Raw genomic sequence first — 23,002 nt, 5'->3', positions numbered from 1 at the left:
GTACCAGCTGCCTTTGAATACAGATCTGCCTGATGCAGTCATAGGCACACTCCTTAAAAACCACGGAACGCCCAAAATGACAATCACCAGGACAGAAATACCTAGAAGAAAACAAGACAAGGCCAATTACAGTACCTTGGATTTGAACTACATGGTCATGTAAGAACCTGTCAATCCCACAAAGAAAACAAGCTCCAAAAGACATGTTTTCTACATATTTACTTGTAATTGAAAGGCAGAGATTAAAGGATCAGACTTGGTATAAATGAATTAAAAAGTTTATTAGCCATAGAAAAAAAATTGATCCTTAAAATCAATTCTCATTAAGTTCCCTGTAAAACAGTAAGCTTACAGAAAATTTCTTTCTCATGAACAGAAAATCACTATGCTTTTGGTCCAAGATATATTGATTTTTTTTTTCTCCTTCTTCAGATGACAGATGGATGTAGCCAAATCTATGAACGAGTGTACTTGCCCCAAATGTGCAACATAAATACAGAAGCGATGAACAGAAGACTCATAACCAATACTGGAACAGGGCCACTGAAAAGAAAAAAGAAAAGGCATGCTTACTTACTTTTAGTAATAATACATCACTATATTTCTTTTTCTTTTTAATTTTTTTTAATCCTCACCTAAGGAGTGAGGATATTTTTTCCATTGATTTCTAGAGAGATTGGAAGGGAGAGGGGTAGAGATGTGGAGTCAGCATTGTGATTATTTAGATAGGAGGAATCCTTCTCTTCTGTTAAAGCATACTAAAATTATACAAGTAAAATGATTGGATGTCTTAGAGATACTAGTCTCTCTAATTTCATGTATTTGATATTTTCCATAATAAAAATAAAAACTTCTCCAAACTTTTTAAGTACAAATGATCCAATTATAAAACTATTATTTCGAAATAAGACAAACAATGTACAGATATCAATGTCCTTGCTACACTATTTTGTTCTTCCAAAATTTGTACAATTATAGGAGTAAATAAATTTAAAAACACATGGGAAGAGAATGTTATCATGCTGCACTCAATCAAAGCCCCTATTTTAAAGCAATGTTAGCATATCATCAGCCATAAGAGCACAAAGCTGAGAGTGGAGCTCTCAGAGTCCAAGTGCCAGAGTTTGCAAACCCACTCTGTCCTTTATGAGTTGTGACTGTGCCCCATTACCTATCTTCTCTAAGCCTCAGTTTCCTCTCTGTAAAGTATGGATAATCACAGTACCTCTCTCATACGGTTACTGTGGTATTAAATAAATTAATACACATGGATTATACAAGTTTATAATAAGCTCACTGGAAATGCTACTATTATTTTAAAAAAAAGTTCTAAAATCCTACAAGAGCCAACAACAAACTCTAAGATGTTACTTGACTGCTCCAAGATGTGGATTTGTGAATACGAATTCCCAATTGTGTCCTTTTACCATCTTTCTGGTGGGATGAGACTGTGCTTTACAACACTTCAAGGAACAGTTTCTAGCAATTCCTGGGAGTACTCAAGCAATAGCAACAAGCAAGCCTGGCTGCCCAATAGCAGAAAGCCCAAAGCCAGCACAAGTCAGACTCACCCACAGCTTTTACCACCTTCTTAAGAAGGGTTTCAAAGGAGTCCCCTGGATACCCTAAAGAGCAAGGGGCTTCAAAATTTCTCTCTGAAATACTCAGAAAACTACCTTTAACGAAGACCAAAAGGTTGTCTGAATACAGCCAACTCATATATCCATGACCCCCTAGAAGTACTTCCTGAATACATTCTCATCTTACCATACAAGTCTTTAAATTTGTGATCCAAGCCAAGCTACTGGTCAAGTTAAACTAATCCGAATAAATCTAATTTTGTCTCTTTTCTACCAGATAGACATATGAAGCACAGGATTGAACAGTCAGATTATCTGGTTCCGGCTCTTGCTAGCTCATAACTTTGCCTCTCTAAACCTGAGCTTCTGAACCTGGAGTGTTCCTATTCCTCATCCACTGGTTGAGTCAGGAAGCAACTGTAAACAGTGATGTCCTAGAGCCTACCTGATCAGAAACCTGTGGGATTAGGTCTGCCACACAGTATCAGAAACCCTGGCAAGTGAGGTGAGCAAGGCATGGGAACAGGGGTCCCCCAGATGCCCATTTCCTATCACCTAATGAGCACTCTCAGACCTTAACAACTTGGAAAGTGATATGTTCACCCCAAGGTCTACTCACCACCCACAAAAGGCAAGAAGGCCAAAGAACCTTCGTTAACACAGCCTAATGCAGAAATATCTATTAGCTGTAATAATATCAGCTTATGGTTCTAGAAAAGCTTTGAAAAACCACCCAACTCATATTCAAATGGTTACTCCTCTTTCTCAGTGTCGGACAACCAAAAAGAACAATTTCATCTAATTAAGCAGTTTTTTCTCCAGTTCTCTGTGTTCCCATTGTTTAATCTGGCATAGCTACCTGAAGATTTTCCCTTGCTTTCACTCAATCCATGAAGAGATATCATTCAGGCCCTAAACTAATTGGTTGATATACGGACAAACCAAACCCGGTCCACCTGGCCCAACCGAAGCTGTGTGTACTGTAGATTTCATCAAAGCCAGCACCACTGGTGGCGGAGAGACAGTGCTGCCAATCAGCTCTGTGATACCTGACAGAAACACAAGGTCTGCTGCCAAGACTTACACTTTGAGGCCAGGTGAATCTTCCGTGTAGAACCTCCACATCCCACCAGTGCCTGCTGAGGTCGTGCGGCCTGCACTCCTTGTTCCACAGCTGGCATTTTTCCTGTTAAGAGAAAAAATGTTACAGTCTTTTTTGGGGGGAACCCTTTTAATGGCATTATAACATATGCTACCATTATATTGTTAAAGAACCAAAATAAGAAAAAAAACCCACATTTTCTTTTGTGAGTACACCCCTAATTCTTGTTTTCACCCCCCGGGTCATGATAACTACCATGGAACTGAGTACCTGCCACATGCTAATGCACACACTAACTCTGGAAAGCAGTTACCACTTCTGTTTTATAAGAGGAAAATGAGGCTCAGAAAAAGTTAAGCCAAGTGCCTACCTAAGACCACACAGCCAGCAGGTGGCCAAGCTGAGTTGAGGACCCAGTTCTGACTCCAGAGCCTATCCTCTTGCCCAAACATATGGCACCTCATTTGGACATGTACTTCAGTTTCTCTTCACATGCATTTTTGTGAAGCCAAGTAACAAACCTCTGCTCTAAAATGTCTGGAATCTACATTTGAAATACAATCAACCTTTGAAAAACATGGGTTTGAACTGTACTGTGTGGGTCCACTTACATGAGGTTCCCCCCCTCCCCGCCCCCGCCAATACCATAAATGGATTTTCTCTTCTTTATAATTTTTTAAATATTTTCTTTTTTCTAGCTTGCTTTATTGTAAGAATTCAGTATATAACATAACAACATACAAAATATGTGTTAACTGTTTATGTTATCAATAAGGATAAGATTTCTGGCCAACAGTAAGCTATTATTAGTAGTTAAGTTTTTGGGGGAGTCAAAATTATACGTGGATTTTTTACTGCAGGGGAATGGAGAGTGTCCCTAACATCCATTGTTCAAGGGTCAACTGTAATATGACTTAAATTACTTTAAAATGTTTTAAAATTACTGTATTTGCTACAAAAGAGACAAAAATATTAAGCTTTAATTATACAGAGTGGCCAGATTATTATGATCTCTGAAACACATAATAATCTGGCCACTCAGTGTATATCCTATATAATAAAAGGCTAATATGCAAATTGTCTCCTCAACCAGGAGTTCGACCAGCAGGCAGGCTGGCCAACCGCCCATGTCCCCTCCCCCTGGCCAGGCTGGCCGGACCCCACCCATGCACGAATTCATGCACCGGGCCTCTAATATATATATTAATAATAATCTGGCCACTCAGTGTAAGCCAGGTCCCAAAATGGAACATATATTTTACCAAAAAATCATTTTGTAGTCTTTTTTCACTATTTTGATGTGCCATAAATCTTGGACAGAGAGGTAGGATATGAAAAAAATGCAGAAAACACCCAACTAGAACTTGTCCTTCACAAGCAGACCAAGGCTGGTGAGATGAGCTGTGTGATAGAGGCAGCCCTCGGCATACAGAAGTTGGACAGCACTTACACAAGCACTGCCACGAACAGGGAAGGAAACCCTTTCCCTCCTCTCCTCAGTCACTGGGGAAGCCCACCCAACAACCACCCTTCAACCCAGCACTGCTCCACCCCACTTCTCTCTCGCCCATGCCGGAGTGCTACAGTGCAAGAGTAAGCGGTAGGCATGAGAAGTCAGAAGAGATCTTCTTCAGCCCACTCGTAAGAAATCCTACGTAAGGAAAGGAAGAGAAGAGGGGAAGCCCTACCCCATTACTGCCCCTTATCATTAACCAAATCCCAGCACACCTTTCCTTAAAATCCAATTCCAGTTATCTGTGGGCTACTGATTCTAAATTTTTTGAAATTCAGGAAAGCTTGTTTACGATCTCACACATAGGGAGAAAACAGAAATGAAAACCTTATCCCTATCATCTCTTTACTAGGCGTACCAGTTAATAATGCGGATTTTTTTTCAATAGGTGGCGTTACACATATGTTGATATATATGCGATTTGATATGTATGCTATTTTTGTTGTATTGCTCCTTCAGATGACCACTTGTTCTGATCGATGGCACCCGCGCTTTCTGAGCAGCACTTCAAAACGAACGAAGAAGTGGAAAATTGGGTCTCTGAATGGTCTGCCTCAAAACAAAAGTTCTATTGGGATGGTATCCATAAATTACTTGAAAGATGGGGGAAATGTGTAGCTAGCGATGGACATTACTTTGAATAAAGCACTTTTGATGCTTCTCTTGAAATTATCGTGTTTTCTTTGATTACAAAATCCGAATTATTACGGTTATGTGAATTATTAACCAGTTAAAAATGTGGATTATTAACCGGTTAATAATGTGGATTAACTACTAACTGGTTAATAATGCAAATTAACCATTAATCAATTAAAAATGCAGATTAATTATTAACCGGTTAATAGTGCAGATTAACAGGTTAATAATACGGATTTTGTAATCCAAAGAAAACACGATAATTTCAAGAGAAACATTAGTTATATCAGAACTTTCAATGAGCTGAAATCTGCCTCTGCTAAGTTCACATTATTAGTTTTACATTTACCTATGGTAGCCAACAAGAAAAATCTCATCACTCTTCACATCCTTATGAATCATTTTCTTGTATCCCTTCAAGGTTTTACCCTCTCTAAATAAAACCCCACTAGTTCCTTCAAGTATCTGAAGACAACAGGGTTGTTTGATTCCTTCCTTCATTCATCATTTATTGTGCAATGCCTCACACAGAATAGACTGACTTGGGCAGTTTCTTTCAAAGTTTAATACCGAAACAAATGTTATTACCACTATATGAATGAAATGCTTTAGGAGCAAAGGGAGGAGTAATAGCTACTGCTACTTTTGGAGTCAGGGAAGACCTCCAAAAACCTCTGAACTTAGTCTTAGGAGAATAAATAGAAGTTGTGTGTGGGGAGAGGAAGGGAGGTTCAGAAAATAGTAATAAGTTCACTACTGCTGGATCCCAGGAGCGAGAGAGAAGGGAAGCTGATAGGCCGGGAAAAAAAGTCACCAAGAACCTTGCTATCTGCCCCTCTCACCCTTTTTTTAAAGTTCAGCAAAAAGAAACTTAACAGAGAAACTAAGCTGAAGAGTGACAGAACCAGAGCACAGGAGGGACTGGAGTGGAATGGCCTGGAGAGTAGAAGAGTAGAAAATGCAAAAGTCTATGCCCTAGCTGGTTTGGCTCAGTGGATAGAGCATCGGCCTGTGGACTGAAGGGTCCCAGGTTCGATTCTGGTCAAGGGCACATGCCCAGGTTTCGGGCTCGCACACAGATTGATTATTCTCTCTCATCATTGATGTTTCTGTCTTTCTCTCCCTCTTCCTTCCTCTCTGAAATCAATAAAAAAAAAAAAAAGTAAAATAAAATGCAAAAGTCTAGATGAGAAGTTGACGGCTAAATCGGGGCAGTAGAAAGAGAGACGCAGCCCTGGCCGGTTTGGCTCAGTGGATAGAGCGTCGGCCTGCGGACTCAAGGGTCCCAGGTTCGATTCCGGTCAAGGGCACATGCCTGGGCTGTGGGCTCGATCCCCAGTGCAGGGTCGTGCGGGAGGCAGCCGATCAATGATTCTCTCTCATCACTGATGTTTCTATCTCTCTCTCTCTCCCTTTCCCTTCCTCTCTGAAATCAATAAAAATATATTTAAAAAAAAGAAAAAAAAAGAAAGAGAGACGCAAAGAAGTGAAGAGCAGCCGATTTTTGTGTATAATTTAAAGTCTGACAAATGACTGGATAGAGACAGAGCATAGGAAAAAATCCAAGATGACGCTGAAGTTCTGGCTCTGGGTGAAGGCGTATAGAGCAGTGCCATATGTACCAGTAAGTTAAGCAGTGCACCTGGGGGTTAGGGGCTGGGATGATCGGGGACAATGAGTTGGACAAATCTTGTTAAATTGATAGAAATGTGAGTGTAAAGCTCAGGTCCACAGACGCCAGTTCAATGATACCAGTTTTTCAGAGTAGTCTCTGTCCCTATTTAACTGTGCAATGAGAATAAAATGTTACCTCCCTCTCTAGACACAAAAGACCTAAAGGCCATTACTCCCACGGCCACGTCACCTGAGGCTCACTTTGTCTTCGTGAATCTTAACATTCTGGGTGACCTTCTCAGGACCAGCGGATTCTTGGGTCCCACTTCTCCCGGCCCACAACCAATGGGGTCACCGGGATCCTTACCTCTGCCGGACCGTGCTACCCGCCGCCCGGGCGGCCACTGCTTTACTGGGGGAGCGTCCTGAGGAGCCCACGTTGGTGCCACTGGGGGTCGGGCCAGGCTGCGGAGGGAGACAAGGAGACAGAACGGGTAAGCGCCGCCCGCAGGCCCCCAGACCCCAGGCCCCGACAGCCACGACCGGCACCCGCACTGGAGGGTGGAGAAAGCAGGGGAGCCGCGGAAGGAGGGCAAGGCGCAAAGTACAAGTTGGGGCGCCTGGGAGAGGTGGAGACTAAGGAGGGACGGCTGGGGTCACCATACCATTCTGGAAACTGGAGGTGGCAGGGGACCGAAGCAGACGGCTGGGAAGCAGCAGAGCCCTCACAGAACCAGCGGCTGGAGAAACTGGTTCAGTCCCGCCCCCAGACCTGCTGGCAGGGCCTCGGACTCCAAGGACGCCAGGGTTGTCCTTCTATCTGCCTGTAGAAATTTTGGTACCAGCGACTTGGTCCGCTGCTGCGTGGGATATACAGATCTTCCGTCTTCTTCCTTTAGATCACAGCATCCTTCATAGAGTCCAATTCGTACCAATGCGCGGATATAGCCATGGCCAGAAGAGAAATTTTCTCGGGCGGTTACTAGGCACCCACAGACTTGCGCTGATGTGGCCTAACCTGCGTATACGCTGGGGGGCGTGGTCAACCCCGTAGACGCCCCCGGGTGCCCTAGGAAGGATCAGGCGCACCGGTGCTTCAGGGTGCGGGACACCCGGGCCATGGCAGAGAAGCGGGCTCGGGATGAGTTGGCTCCCAACCCGTCCGTGCTGTTTCTGCACCCAGACCTGGGCGTGGGCGGTGCCGAGCGGCTGGTGCTGGACGCGGCGCTGGCACTGCAGGCGCGCGGATGTAGCGTGAAGATCTGGACCGCGCACTACGACCCGGGCCACTGCTTCGCCGAGAGCCGCGAACTGCCGGTCCGCTGCGCGGGGGACTGGCTGCCGCGCAGCCTGGGCTGGGGCGGCCGTGGCGCCGCGGTCTGTGCCTACGTGCGCATGATCTTCCTGGCGCTCTACGTGCTGTTCCTTGGCGACGAGGTGTTCGACGTGGTCGTGTGCGACCAGGTGAGGTGACCACGCCGGGCCCTCGCCACGCCCCTTTGCACTCCTCTGGACCTCTCTGGGTCTGCGGTTCGCAAACACTGGAACTGATCTAGAGAGATCAGAGCTGGGAGTGGCTGTAGTTCTCGAACTTTAGTGTGGACACACTTAAGTTACACATTACTGGTCCCCGCCCTGAGAAGTTTCATCCAGGAGCCCCGAGATGGGGCCCCGAAATCTGCATTTTTCACTGGCACATCGGTGATTCTGAAGCAGATTGGCCTTGGGGCTCGCTCTAAGAAACACAAGCACTAGAAGGCAGCCTTCAGTCACTTTTTACTTTTGAGTAACTCGTATGTCTTCCCTCTTTGCATTACTTTTGTTGACACTTTCTAGGCTATGCGCATCACACTGTGTGTAGCCTTTGCAGCCAGGTCATGTTAAAACACCAAGCCAAATATGTCACGTCCCCATTAGAACTTTAACGTGGCTCTCCATTTGTCTTTGTAAAAAAGTACAAATTCTTTCACTTGGTAAAGAATGCCCACATGGATCTGGAGTCTATTCTAAACTCCTTGTCTTCCTCCCACCCGCCCCCCCCCCAAAAAAAATATTTATTTTAAAAAGTAACAATTTATGACTAAAACATCAAGTAGTATAAAAGAGTATAATATAAAGTTCCATTCCAGGTCCTCTCCCTAAAAATAGCCACTGTTCAACAGTTTCTCCTATGTCTTGACAGAAATTGTCTATGGCTACACCACCATATGTGTGTCTATTCATAGATAAATCTTATCTATAATAATAAAAGCGTAATATGCTAATTAGGCCGAACGACCTTCCAGGAGAAGCAGGGTCTGCTAGGGAAGCTGGTGCCAGCAGCCGGGGAAGGAAGGCCTACTCTTGCATGAATTTTGTGCAGCAGGCCTCTAGTTTGTAATAATTAGGATTATGACATACCTACTATTAGACAACTTGCTTTTTTTCGCCAAAAAAAAATCCATTTGGAACATTCTTCTATATCAATATTACCAGAGATGCACTTAATTCTTCATAGTGGCTGGAAAATCTCTTTTTAAAAAATGTACAGGTAATTTATGTATTCTTCTGTTAAAGGACACTAACATTGTGGGTTTTTTGTGTGAATAGATCAGTTTTGTAATGAACACTGTTGTACCTTCTTTTTGTACTTCTGCAAGTATGTCCTTTGAGTAACGTCCCAGAAATAAAATGAGTAGGTCTAAGAGTTGTTCATTTTAAATGTCAATAGCTATTGTGAAATTTGCCTTCCAAAGAGATTGTGTCACTTTACTCTCCCACATGAATGACAGAGCATTTTGCTTCATGTCTGGTGCATGTTGGATGTTATCAACCATTTTAATCTTTGTCACAGGGATAGGGGAAACAGCATCACGTTTGTGTTTGTGCTTCTTTATAACTCTTGAGTTACTTTTGATCATCCTTACTTGTGTGGAAGATAACTTCTTTTTGAGAAATGTGGACATTTTCCAAACACCCTGCATGTCTAACTAGTTAATAAGCATGAGGCAGCCGAGACTGCAGCAGATAGAGAAAAAACTGAGCTTGGAAGTAAGAGACCCGGATTCAAGTGCCATTCATCTGCTACTTTCTAACTAAGTAGCTTTGGAAAGCTCACCTTCAGGTGTTAAGTGAGCTGGAGATTAAGTGATTTGTAAGATTATCCAACAGGGAAGTCTAGTAATGCCAGCCTGTAGTTCATGCCTGAGATTGACTAGGAAATATGCTAGAGCTGCTCTGTCCAGTATGGTAGCCACTAGCCACAGGTGGCTGTTGAGCACTTGAAATGTGGCTAGTCTGAACTGAGATGTGCTGTCAGTGTAAAATACACACATGATTTTAAATATTTAATGTGGAAAAAAAGTGTAAAGTATCCCATTAACTTTTATAGTATTGATTACATTTTCAATGGTGATATTTTAGATAAAATATATTAAAATTTTTTTAACCCATTAAAAATTTTTCATGTGGTTATTAGATTTTCATTTTCATTGGATTGCTTATTCTAGAGGAAACACTCAGCTTGCAGCTTTAAATATTTAGCACACATCCAGAAAATGTCTACCAGCCTTTAATATACCAGGCATTGGACTGGGTGAGAGACTGTAGGAACACAAAGCAGAATGAGACATTGCCCACGAGGAGCCCACAGACTAGTAGGCAGCATGTGTCTGTTCTTTTGATCTTCTTGAAGTTTATTTGACCAGTTACTTTACCTGTTTTTGATCTTTGCTTTGGCTAGGTGTCTGCCTGTATCCCAGTGTTCAAGCTGGCCAGACGGCGCAAGAAGATCTTGTTTTATTGTCACTTCCCAGATCTGCTTCTTACCAAGAGGGATTCTTTTCTTAAACGTCTATACAGGGCCCCGATTGACTGGGTAGAAGAATACACCACAGGTATGGCTGACTGCATCTTGGTCAACAGTCAGTTCACAGCTGCCATATTTAAGAAAACGTTTAAGTCCCTGTCTCACATAGACCCCGCTGTCCTCTACCCATCTCTGAATGTTACCAGCTTTGACTCAGCTGTTCCTGAAAAGCTTGATGATCTAGTCCCCAGGGGAAAAAAATTCCTGTTCCTCTCCATCAATAGATATGAAAGGAAGAAAAACCTGACTTTGGCGCTGGAAGCCCTAGTAAAGCTGCGTGGAAGATTGACATCCCAAGATTGGGACAAGGTTCATCTGATTATGGCTGGTGGTTATGACGAGAGAGTCCTGGAGAATGTGGAACACTATCAGGAACTGAAGAAAATGGCCCAGCAGTTTGACCTTGACCAGTCTGTGACCTTCCTGCGGTCTTTCTCGGACAAACAGAAAATCTCACTCCTCCACGGCTGTACATGTGTGATTTATACACCAAGCAATGAACACTTTGGCATTGTCCCTGTGGAGGCCATGTACATGCAGTGCCCAGTCGTTGCTGTTAATTCAGGTGGGCCCTTGGAGTCCATTGTCCACAGTGTCACAGGGTTTCTGTGTGAGCCTGACCCCGTGAACTTCTCAGAAGCAATAGAAAAGTTCATCCATGAACCTTCCTTAAAAGTCACAATGGGACTGGCCGGCAGAGCCAGGGTGAAGGAAAAGTTTTCCTCTGAAGCATTTACAGAACAGCTCTACCAATATGTCACCAAACTGCTGGTATAATCAGACATATTAAAGGTCTTTTTGCTACATTCATTAATATATGATAGAATGTAGATCCAGTTTTGGAACCATAAAAGAAACCTAGAATCTAATGCCGAAGAGCTGTTGTTTTTTTAACACATTTGGTTTTTGAATCTGAGCCACCTTCCTATACACCACACCTTCCTGGCTGTTTCATAAAACAATATCTTTTATGCTATAATAATTCTGGCTTATCAGTGTTAATTAAAATGTGATACAATTCCATGTGTTAATTATATTTTCTCTAGATTATTGCTGCTCTAAGTATAAATTTTGAGTCATATTGTGCCTTAATTGTTTTTGATAGTTTGTGTATCATCATCAAAGTTGAAGAATTTGGCTTCATAACATATTGAGAACAGGGTCACTCTAGTTCCCAGAATCAGGTCACCCGTTCCTTGTCCTCTTGGGAAATGTTGGTTAGTCATAACTTTGCCGGGTTCCATAGCAAGGATGCTCCGTATGTTTTGTACAAAACATATTCTTGCACGCTGAGACAAGTCAATAAAAGATGTTTATCATAGGAAAAGACAGTACAATATTAAATTTTGGCTCCCGTGATCCATACGTAGATATGACAGCCAAGCCTGAAGTCAGAAACTAAGAGTAAACTGGATGTTGAAAAAGGATTGTTGTCACGCATGTAGTGCTTAGGGTTTATTGCTTAATGCCAACTGATTCATCAGCTCTGTTAATATTTGTGTCGTATTAAGTAAGATGCTCCTAAGTGTAAGGCACAAATGCTTTTTACCCTTCAAGGCTTGCCTCGTGCCACTGCTATGGAGCTTACCTTGACCCTCCACCCACCTCGCAGAGTGGAAGTGATCTTGCCCAAGAGCACACAACTGAAAAGTGAGTGAGCCAGGATTCAACCCATGGGTACCTGATCCATCCAGGACTGCACGTACCAGAATCTCTCACTGCACCCCTTTAATACCATAAATGTCCTTTAATACGTTATGAAATTAAAACAGTATTCTGAGTCATATCAAAGTGAGGGGACAAGATGCCCTTCTGTCTTCAAATTAATCCTCTGGTCCTAACAGATCTAGTGTCCCACACCCACTGCTCTATGCCAGCCCCTTAAGAATCACTGCATGAGGCCATATTGCCTGCCCTCCCTGTAGCAGACATTGGGCCTTTCAAAGTCCTAGTAGAGTCATTGACTTGCATGAAGCAGAAATTCAAGCTTAACTCAAAAGATTTTGCGTATTTGAAAGAATCCAAGCCAGAAAATACAGTCATGCTCTAGCTCTCTATCCTTAACAAGAGGACTAGGGATTGGGTGGGGCTCACAGTAAGGGTGACCTGGCCTTGTTACCCAGAAATATGACCACAAGCAAATGCTAAAATATCTTGCAGGAAGCGCTATCCTAGGCCAGATGTCATTTAAGACAAATATAGTCTAGAAAAGGTGTGTGTGTGTGTGTGTGTATCTGTTGAGATTTTATAGGGGCACAGGTGTGACCTCTGTGGCCTGCCACTCTCCCAAGAAGTCATCAGACAGACTTAGAACAGACTGCTATAATGATGAACTCAGATTGGCCTTTGGTTTTGTTTTACTTGACTAGAATTCCAATTTTTGAGAAGGTATCCTGATGGTGATAATCCTAAAGTATAAATTTCCTTATCTGTTAAATGGGTATAATCGGGTCTAAGTAGCCCACCCCACAGGGTGTTTGTGAAGAAAGGACAAAGAGTGCAGTGGGGGTACTGAATCAGTATATGAATGATGGAGACAAAGGATGTGAAGCTGATTTGTAAACTTAGAGTATCATAAACTTGTGAGAGATGAAGGCAGCCTTCCACAGGCCTGGATGAATTGCCCCAGTCTGTTGCAACCCCAGTGAGGGAAAGTCACAGTGATGATATAAACAACCTCAATAAGGTGTATTTCCCTCTCAATGCTTAACTCAGTATCAGGAGTTTACCCAACTGTCAAGACAGTGGGACTGAAGTAAAGATAAACAAAGAGACCCAGCCAACGGAAGAGTCCCTAAATAGATCTGCACATCTGTAGTCAATTGATTATTGCCAAAGGTACTGAGATAATTCAATAGGGAAAAGAGAGTCTTTTCAAGAAATAGTGCTGGAATAGATAAACACAGTGGTATATTCATACACTGGAACACTGCAATAAAAAGAAATGAACTACTGACAAGCACGGTGACATGGGTGAATCTCAAAAATACTGAGTGACAGAAACCAGACACAAAGGAGTTCATATTGTATGATCCCATTAATATGAAACTTTAGAGAAAAAATACCTAATCTATAGCAACAGAAAGCAGATCATTGTTTGCCTGAGATTGACTAGGAAAGAACACAAAGGAATTTTATTTTTGGATGATGGCAATGTTTCATCTTTATCATGGTGGTGGTTATAATGCTGTAAAATTTGTCAGAACTCGTGAAATGATGCTTAAAATGAGTGCACATTATATGTAAATTATACCTCATACAGTTGAGGTTTTTTTAAAAAGCACATGTGATGTCCCATTTTTATAGGAAATAAAAGATTTTTTAAATGAACAAATGTCAAAGTATATATGGCTATATAATTATAAAAGTTTATAAGAATGTATACCCAGGTGGTAACATTGATTATAAAAGTTTACATAAGTCTTTTAAGTCTTGACCTGGCTGGTTTGGCTCTGTGGATAGAGTGTCAGCCTGTGGACTGAAGGGTCCCAGGTTCGATTCCTGTCAAGGGCACATGCCTGGGTTGCAGGCTTGATCCCCAGTAGGCGATGTACAGGAGGTAGCCAATCAATGATTCTCTCTCATCATTGATGTTTCTATCTCTCCCTTTCCCTTCCTCTCTGAAATCAATAAAAATAAAATAAAAATAAATTTGAAGAAGTCTTTTTAAGTCTTAAAAGATGAGTGTGATCATCAGTATGGATTAAATTTTTCTTTTGTTTGCTTGTATTTTTTTATTTCTAGTTGTTTGTTTTCTTAGAAGAAAAAAAAATGAACATGAAAAAAAGTATAAAGTAATCCTATTGGTCAGTACATTTTTACAACATAGCTTTGGACATTTGTGTTACTAACTATTGCCCTACTTGGGATGTATAATTTGTCCTAATTAATCTTTTATTATATATTTAGATTACTCCAACTTTTTGCTACTACAAGCAGCCTACACAAAAAATAATCGACTTTATATTCTAAAAGCAAATATTTAACATTTTAAAAAGCAAATTTTAAAAACAACAGAAAAAAAAATAGACATATGACAAAATTGCCTAGCAGTACAGAAAAGCAAAAAAGCAATTTAAAAAAATCACTAACTGATTATGTCATTTTCAAACCAAAGTACCATGTTGACAGCTTGCTTTCCGCCAAACTGTATGCTCCCTTTGCATGTGGAACCAGGAAACCTGATTTAATCAATTTAATAGAGGAATATAGTATCATATGTCAGGATGTATGTACCATTATTTAAAATTTTTAACAAGTGACTATTAGGGCTCTTGGTTGCAAGCTAGAGCTGGGTTTCTGACTAGTACAGTTTATAGCTGTAAGAGAGAAAAAGGCAGAAAAAGAAAATTCTTAGGAAGGTATAGGAATAGATGATGCCATTTAAGGAAAAGGTGCATACCTACGCCCGGGAAGTGCAGGGCTATGGCTGGTCTTGAGGTTTCAATGGTACCAGAAATCCAAAAGCCACCAGAGCAGCATGTTTTTATATAAAACTTCCTTGTAGATTAGTTTCTTCCTCTTGCCAGGGAACATGGCAACCAATAGCAACCAAGACCTCCATCTTACTGTCTATAAGAGGAACCAGCCCACTTTTCCAGAGTTTGAAAAGACAAAAGTGAAGATTCTGATGCCTTCTCTTAAATTAATGAAGCAAGCCAAGGGGCAAGGTAGTGTGGTTCCCTGACTCAGGTCGACTCCCATCAACTGTGTTGGACCAGGATCACATGGCCCCAGCAATCCTATCGCTGGAGGAAGGAGCCCGGGTGCACAGAGGAAGGAAGAGGAAGAAGTTGCCAGAAGAAGGTGACTTAGGCGGATAAAGTAGGTATCCTCTCCAGTATTCAAAGTAGAGGTCCCTTAAAAACTTACACCCAAGGGACCCTGGCAGACAAGCCATCCCTTCCCACATACCTTTCACCCACTGCGTTCCCTTCCACAATAAATCTTGCTATAACTATTTAGGATCTACGTCGTGCATTTGACTGGGGATAAAGAAATAAAATAGTTACCAGTTTAATACTCTTTGACTTGTATAATTCTACATTGCCTGATATTAATATTCCCAGACCTTTCTTTTTGTTCACATTTGAATAATGACATTTCACCCATGTCTTAATGTTGACTAATTCTTGGGGATGGGAGTTGTCTAATAAACAGAGAAACATTTTTTGAGTAACATTTTTTTCAGAGAGAACATATACATTTGCATAATTAATCCCTGTTGCCTTTATATGTCATGATTTATATAAAATTCTTGAATCCCATGTTTTTCTTTCAAAGCTTTGTAAATGTTGTGTATCACCTGCTAGGGCAGCTTGTCCCATAGTATGTTCCTGGAAAAGTAGGCTGTGAAAGATGCTTCAGGAAAAAAGCTTCATGGTCATATAAGGACTGGAAATGTTCCCTACAACCGGAAACAGACCTGTAGCATAGTACAGGCCATGACATCCAGAGATAATGGAGAGGCCTTAACTTTATTCTCAGGATATCCAACCTATTTGACCAGAGTAATATTGAAAGAAAGCAAATGACCAATGATATGGCAGTAATTAACATTTTCTGGGACTTTTATCAACTCTTGGATCCCCACAGCAGCTCTGTATGGTTGATAGAATTTTTCAACCCATTTTAACACATGAGAAAACTGAGGCACCAAGAGCTTAATAAAATAAGCTAGAAAGGGCAAATTCAAACCCAAGGAGTCAGTGCCACATGACTCACACACAGCCTCAGGAGCTGGCAGGTAAGGGCACAATAAAGGCAACTTCTCTACCTTTCCCAAATCTGAAAAACATAAGGCATCATTGCATCAAAAAGGAAAGAGACTTTTCTACCCTACAGCTCCTGTAACAGAATTTGCCACTGAATTACAGCAAAGGCACTTTGGGGGGTAATCTGATTATCGTCAGCACAAGTGCTCAAACTCTGCTGTTGGCCAACGTCCAGGACCCATCACTGAATACTCATCACCTCATCAATGCAGCCTCCTGGACTGATGGGCAAAACAACATCCAAATATTCATTGCACATCTGTGCCAGGCAGATTATACATTAGCAATTCAGATCTGGCCTGCGTACAGGCAGTTTCTGAAAATGTGTCTGTTTGGGTGAGATGGCTTGTTGTCTGGGACGGATAATAAGGCAACTCGGTCTAATCTTGAAGAACAATCAACCCATCTTGCGAAGGTGACTGACTGTGTGTGTTCTTGCCCTGGCAGCCTTAGAACAATGGCCCCATAATGCACTCGCCTCAGCTGGCAATGAAGTCCCTTCCTGATTAGTAGCCCTGGCTGATGTCAATCACCACGAGATGCACCATTGTCCTCTGGTCCCCAACACAGTTTATTTACAGGAAAACAAAGGCTTTGGGGAGCTATGGCTGCTTCTCAGAGATTGCAAAATAGATTGAGCTGTCAAGCACACAAAGTAGATGAAGATTAATGAGTTGTGTGGACAATAAATATGATGAGATGACCATGAATATGCTAATGGGCATTATCCATATACACCGTAATTGCTACCAAAATTAAAAGGTGGCATGAAGGAGATGGGTCACGAGGTGACAGGGAGATAATCTTGGATGCCTGAGACGCTCACCCCAGATAAGACCCTCTACAGGTTTCCTTTCCCCGATTAAACCATCTCTAAGCATCATTGTTCACAAGCTGTCTGAATAGGCTCTTTTCACACAGGGATGTAAGGGTGAGGTGAGGGGGGACTGGAAAGTTACTTTAGGAAAAGGTGTAATTAGAATAAGAAAGGTGCTTATCAGAGGCAAGAAGTGACCAGCTGTCAGGCTCCCGCCTCATCCCCAGGGATGGAAGTGATGAGGGATGTCACTTCAAACTTCGGACCCCTTCCCACCCCAGAGCCACAAGGATTATTATAAACATGAGAATGTTATTTAGATCAGTTTCAGGGAGGAGCAAGTGATTTTTCAAAGTATTCGGATACTCTGATGATTTTTAAAAAAATAAACATAGTAGAGCAATTTGAAGAACATAATGTTTAAAGGAGAATGACATTTTGTTTCCATGAATGATTTGATTTGGAGAAATCTATATATTCCGTAGAACCTTGGGTGACTGAGTCGCCCCCAGGCATTCTCTGACCCTGTTCACCCACTTTCTTCCTTTTTACCCTCTAGTCTGTGGGTGGAGGCTAAGTTAGCATAATAATATACTGAAGCTATGCTGAGGCCATAAGCACTAGAAAGAGAAAGCCTCTCTTGTTTCATAGTTTCTCTCCCCTGCAGGACCTGGGAACCTGGACCTCATCCCCCAGGGGTCTGTGGAGCATCACCCCTGATTGTAAGGGGTCACCTTTGCTCCTGCAGGATAGATATGTTCACTGTATTCTTGGCCTCCGCCAGGTGACGGGGAGCAGGATGAAACCAGGGTGTCAGGAAGAGGGCAGAAGGGTAGAAAAGAGGAAGGGCGATCTGGAGAAAGAAGGGGTCCCAGAGACTGGCTCCGTACGGGCTGAGAGCCACCTCATGGAGGGAAGAAAATAATTTTTCACAAATCTATGAAACAACCTCACCGAAAGGGGCGGGAGGAAACGGTGCTGCCCTAAGTAATTGTGGACACCAGTGTGTAAAACTAAAGGCAAGGAGTGGCCCATAAGCACTTCATTCGAGTTGACAAGTTGTTCCCCATGAGGGCAAGGATGAGCAATTCTGAAACCACTCAACCTGGGGCCTGGGGTTGGACAACTAAATATAAACGGATGGCAGAGAGTGGAAGCCAGGTTTCTCACTGTGGGAGTGGGAGTTCACAGGTGAGCAAGGGGATGAGGCTTAGAATGATGAAATATGGGAAGATGTTAATGCAGGGGTAAGTTTGCAGGTGAGCGCCTTGGACAGAACATCCTTTCGCCCAAGGTAAGCACAGGGAAAGAACGCTAGCCTCTGCCCGCTTCCTGCCTTCGAAGGCAGATGTGGGGTTGGGAGAGAGGTGTGGACCCGCAGCCATCTTGCAATCCTGAAGGAATAACTCTGACGAAGGATGGCAGAGCAGAGGCTGCAGTCCTTGATCCGATCACCAAACAGCTGAAGAAGAGCAGCAGCACCTCCTGCAGACATCCTGTTAAGGAAAGGGTGCCGTCCCCCTGGTTCACACCGCTGCTGGTTGGGTTTCTTGTTATTTGCAGCCTAAAGCATCATAACCATACGGTTATTGTGAGGACTAATTAGAATCTTCCACGTGCCTGGCGTGCAGTGAGCGCTCCTATTAGGGAGCTCAGTGCAGTGAAGAAGACAGAAGGGAGGGCTGAGGAGGAAGGTGAGGGAGGGAAGGCAGAGGGCAGGGAGGATGCCCGGGGAGGTGGGCAAGCACAGAACCACAGAGCTGAGGGGGAATGAGGAGAGAGAGAGAGAGAGAGAGAGAGAGAGAGAGAGAGAGAGAGAGAGAGAAAGGGGAGGGGTTGGAGAGAGAAGCAGGAAAGTAGGAAAGAAGGCAGAGAAGGGGTCCCCATAACTGAAGCAGAAAGATAAAATAATCACAAAGAACTCTGAGCCAAACGTTGGTTGAAAGGAAATAAAGAACAGTGTTCTTTCTTGTAAACCTGGATTTCTCCACTGAGACTGGGAACCACTCTATTGCTCGGCAGAATTTCTGTGTGCTTTTAACTATATAACCAATGGGAAAGGCCCTGGGCATGGCAGACACTTCGTAAATGTTTGCTGAGTTGAATGGCATCCGTTTGAAATTGCCAACTGCAGAAGGGTCCGAAGAACCTAATTGGTTGCAGCCCATTTCATCCTACCTGAGTGAATATGGCCCATGAGATGAGAGCCGAAGCTCTTCCTATTGGAAAGAGGACTCGCAAGGGACCGCTTTCCTTACAAGACATGGTGCTTGTCACTCAATACGAAGGTGCAGGGCTCTGCAACGCAGGCAAACACGGTGGGACGAACAGGAATGCCCAGGCTGCACTGATCCAAGTCAGTTTTACTCCAGGTAATTAAACAACAACAACAAAATCAGAGTAGATTAAGACAAAACAGCTTTAAAAGATCTATTTAGAGTCATTTGAAAACAGACAATATTAGGTATTACAGAATTTTTATTAATTTTCTTAGTAATAATAGTATACGTGATGTAAGAGTATGTTCTTGTTTCTGGAAGATTTACGCTGAAATATACAGGGATGGGGAGTCATAATGTCTGAAAATTACTTTCAAATGGCTTTGCAAAGTAATTTCAAAAGAAATGGAAAGGGGATAAAGCAAATATGGGAACATGTTAAAGTCGATAATAAGCTTATTGAAACTGGTGACCTTGATTTATTCATTTTTGTGATCCTCTTCATCCATGCACCACTCCCCACCCAAATCCATCTTCTGGTCAGCCTGGCGCATGGTGGACATTCAATACGTTCACTGAATTAATATTAAAAATAAAATTATCTTTACAGGCTAACATTTGCATAACTAAGTAAAGACGTGGTTTCAAGCCATTTGCAAAGAAATACCCACAACTAATCGCATTCTTAAGTAAACATAATCTGCTTAAAATCACAGTTGAACATTGAATTTTCCTCCCAGAGTCTAGCTAGTGTCAAGCCTACTTTTCCTCTGTCCCAAGATGCTCAAACCTGACCATCCATTCGCAGAAGGCTGGACCCCTGCACCCCACACACTTTTCCAGGGGCCTGTTCTTGCTGCCCCCACTCAGAGTCCCTTCCACGTCAAGAGGTTAGGAGCAAACCATGTGAGCAAAGGCAATTTGATGGAAAACAGTATGTATGTTGTATGTTTTAAAAAATGGTTAAAAAAAACTGGCAATGAAAAACATTTATTTGCAACTAGATTGTAAAAATTAAAGTAATGAAAACATTACCCAAGAAGCAATGAACTCTAGTTCACTGAGAATGAATTAGACATTTTTAAATCACTTTTCTTATTCCAAAGGAAATCTTGTCCATTGTAGAAAAATCGGAAAATGGGGACAAGAAAAATGAAGTCATCCTCACCCTGAGATGACTGCCACATTATTGTAGGTCCTTTTGTATAATCCTATATAATAAAAGCCTTATATGCAAATCAACTGAACAGCAGAATGACCGGTCGCTATGATGCACACTGACCACCAGGGGGCAGATGCTCAATGCAGGAGTTGCCCCCAGCCCGCAGGCCCCAGGCCAGCCAAGGTGGGTGCCAGCAGGGGTGGGCCCGATCACCCCACCGGTCGCCCCACAGATCAGCCCTGATTGCCAGCCAGGCCTAGGGACCCTACCCATGCACGGATCTCATGCATTGGGCCTCTAGTAATAATAACAATAACAATAACAGTAATAATAAATAATTTTAAAGTAATGAGTATTACTATTCAGTGGGTACTGACTATGTACCATGCACATTTTGGTCCTCACAACAAGAATATGAGATACAGATGATGAAATCCAGGCTCAGAGAGGGTATGGCACTTGCCTAGGATCACACAGCTACTATGTGTTGAGCCAGAGTCAGACCCTCAGATCTGTTTACTTCCAAAGCCCAAACTTATCACCACTATACTCTCCCATAAATGTCTATCATTTTTTACCGGGAAAAAAAAAAGAGTCTAAACAGTCCCCTCTTGTTGTATCATTATATTGCTTTCAGCTTGTGCTCATTTTCTTTTGCTGTTGAACAAATGACCACAAAATTAGTGGCTTAAAATCTCGAATGCCATGTCCTTATACTATAGGGCATCCTGGGTTGGGGTCTTCCTGGGGGGGCCTGGTCTTGTCTGGTCTGGGGGTATCAGGCTGGTAACTAAAGACCTGCCATAGCCTGAGATCCCATAGGCCTGCACTTTGTAGCTTTCCTGGGCTGATCTCTAACCTATATAGACCAATAGTTTTCCTTATCCCCCTCCAGGCATGCGAGAAGTCCTCAACCTCTGTCCAAGGATCAGATATGCGTCCAGGAGCACTATCTCTCTATCTCTCTAGCCCCCTCACCTGTCTGGTGCTGTCTTACCACTTCTGGGCCACATGAGACGTGGCACCTCACTATGTGTGGACTTCTCTGAGAGGCCTGGAGACCAGCCCTGACAGTCTTTAATTCCTCCAAGCTTAGCAAGTGATTTCCTCTACAGACAGTTCCAATCTGAGGTTTAACCCCAACGTGAAATGATATATTTGTCAGCTACTGCCCACCAATGCTGCATAACAAACCACTTTAGAACTAGGTGGCTTCCACCGACAGCATCTATTTTTTTCACTTACAGGTCTGTGCTTTGGCTGAGCGGCTCTGCTTCCCGCTGAAGGAAGCTGGGGTTGGCTCCAGGTGGGGGCTGGATTCAGATTTGCTCCACATTACTCCGTGTTCTCCTTGGGAAGGCAGCTGCCTGAGACAAGTTCTTTCTGGAAAAATCAAAGAAGCACCAGAGAATATAAAAACACATCCCCCTTTAAGGCCTTGACTCTTCCATTCACATCCCTCTGATCTAAACAAGCCTCTTGGTCAAGTCCAACACCAGTGAGGCAGGAACTAGGTTCTGTCATTCTGTGTTCTGGGAGGTCACAAGACAGAGGGAGAGAGCCACGTTCGGGGTGAACGAGAAAACCCAAGGAGGGAGCAACTCTCTTCCCAGGAGGCTTGAGAAGGTTCCCAGAGGAGATAGCTTCCGTTGCTGTTTTTCAGAAAACAGCATTTGTTTACCAATGGCTCAACGAAGAGGGACATTTGGGCAGAAGTTGCAGGTTACGGGACCAAGATGTGGAGATGCTAGCATGTGTTGAGGCGCAAAAGCCTTGTGTGATGGGAAATGAGCCTGGAGAGGGGGCGGAGTCGAATCACGGAGGCTTTGATCAGCCAGGCTAAGGATTCTGAGGGTTGGACTTTGTTCTAGAAGCCCTGGGGAGACTGTGATGAGTTTTTAAACCAGGAAGAAGTCTGATTACTTTTTCCTGGGGCTGACAAGCAGGAGGCGAACACGGGTCTTCTCACTCCTAAAGCAATGCTCTTCCCATGAGGTCCTCCACTGGACAACAGCTCATGCAAGGCCCCAAATACCAACACGTCTTCCTCTGCCCCCTCATGCCCAGCATCACCACCAGCTCGTCACCTTAACAGTGAAGGATGATGGTGAAAAGGCCACTTCTAAGGGTCCTAGGAAAAGGAACTGCTCCATTCCACAAGACCTACTCACAAAACTTGGAGGCAATACCATCAACATAAATGCCTCGTCTCCATCATTGATTTTAGCTGGTGACTAGGAATGTTTGAGCAACATACAAATGTACAGACAGAAAATATTATCTCCTGAACATTGCAACCCTGCCCCCAAATCACCTCTTTAAATTCAGATTGTATTCTCATTTCATCATTTCGATCAGAGTTTTCATTGTGAACAGATCTTTACAGGTCAGCCCTAGACCACGGATTTATTTGTGCCTATAAACAAAACCCTGATTTTAATTGCAAACTATTTCTGATTCTCGGTGAACACTCTCAAACATCTTGCATCCCAGTGGACTCTTTGCCCTGTCACATGAAGATGATATTTCAAGATTTATACTTCCCCAAAGAAGCAAAGAGATCATAAAGCCTAATGTATTCCGTGGTCTGGAATGATAATGTTGCAAAGAGGTGAGGGAATATTTCACTGTAGATCATTACAACATCCCTGTAAGTTGTTAATATACTACTTACTACTTGCCTTTAAATATTCATCCAGCTCCTGTTTATGGAATGACTCCTATGCCTCAGTGTGGAC

The 23,002-nt window shown here is 42.9% G+C and overlaps 2 protein-coding genes across 3 annotated transcripts; one reads left to right on the top strand and one right to left on the bottom strand.

The window, feature by feature from the left end:
• Positions 1–264: 264 nt before the first annotated feature.
• SEC61B (SEC61 translocon subunit beta) lies at positions 265–7,871 on the bottom strand. Its single transcript, XM_080670937.1, has 4 exons — positions 7,111–7,871; positions 6,813–6,910; positions 2,665–2,766; positions 265–543 (listed from the first exon to the last, which is right to left on the bottom strand). Exons 1-4 carry the CDS (start codon positions 7,111–7,113, stop codon positions 456–458), a joined length of 291 nt encoding a protein of 96 aa, XP_080527063.1. The 5' UTR covers positions 7,114–7,871; the 3' UTR covers positions 265–455.
• On the top strand, positions 7,565–13,914 carry ALG2 (ALG2 alpha-1,3/1,6-mannosyltransferase; the record flags this gene model as incomplete). 2 transcript variants are annotated; one of them, XM_080670936.1, is made up of 3 exons in its annotated part: positions 7,565–7,909; positions 10,167–10,857; positions 11,850–13,914. In XM_080670936.1, the coding sequence occupies 3 exons, from the start codon at positions 7,565–7,567 to the stop codon at positions 11,948–11,950; spliced, it is 1,137 nt and encodes a 378-aa protein (XP_080527062.1). In that variant the 3' UTR covers positions 11,951–13,914. The 2 variants fall into 2 exon arrangements, with proteins under 2 accessions (XP_080527062.1, XP_080527061.1); XM_080670935.1 differs by having other exon boundaries at positions 10,167–13,914.
• Between the last annotated feature and the right edge of the window lie 9,088 nt (positions 13,915–23,002).

This window comes from Plecotus auritus (assembly GCF_963455305.1).
Source record: "Plecotus auritus genome assembly, chromosome: 5".
NCBI lineage: Eukaryota > Metazoa > Chordata > Mammalia > Chiroptera > Vespertilionidae > Plecotus > Plecotus auritus.
This window is presented reverse-complemented; position numbering and strand designations above follow the sequence as displayed.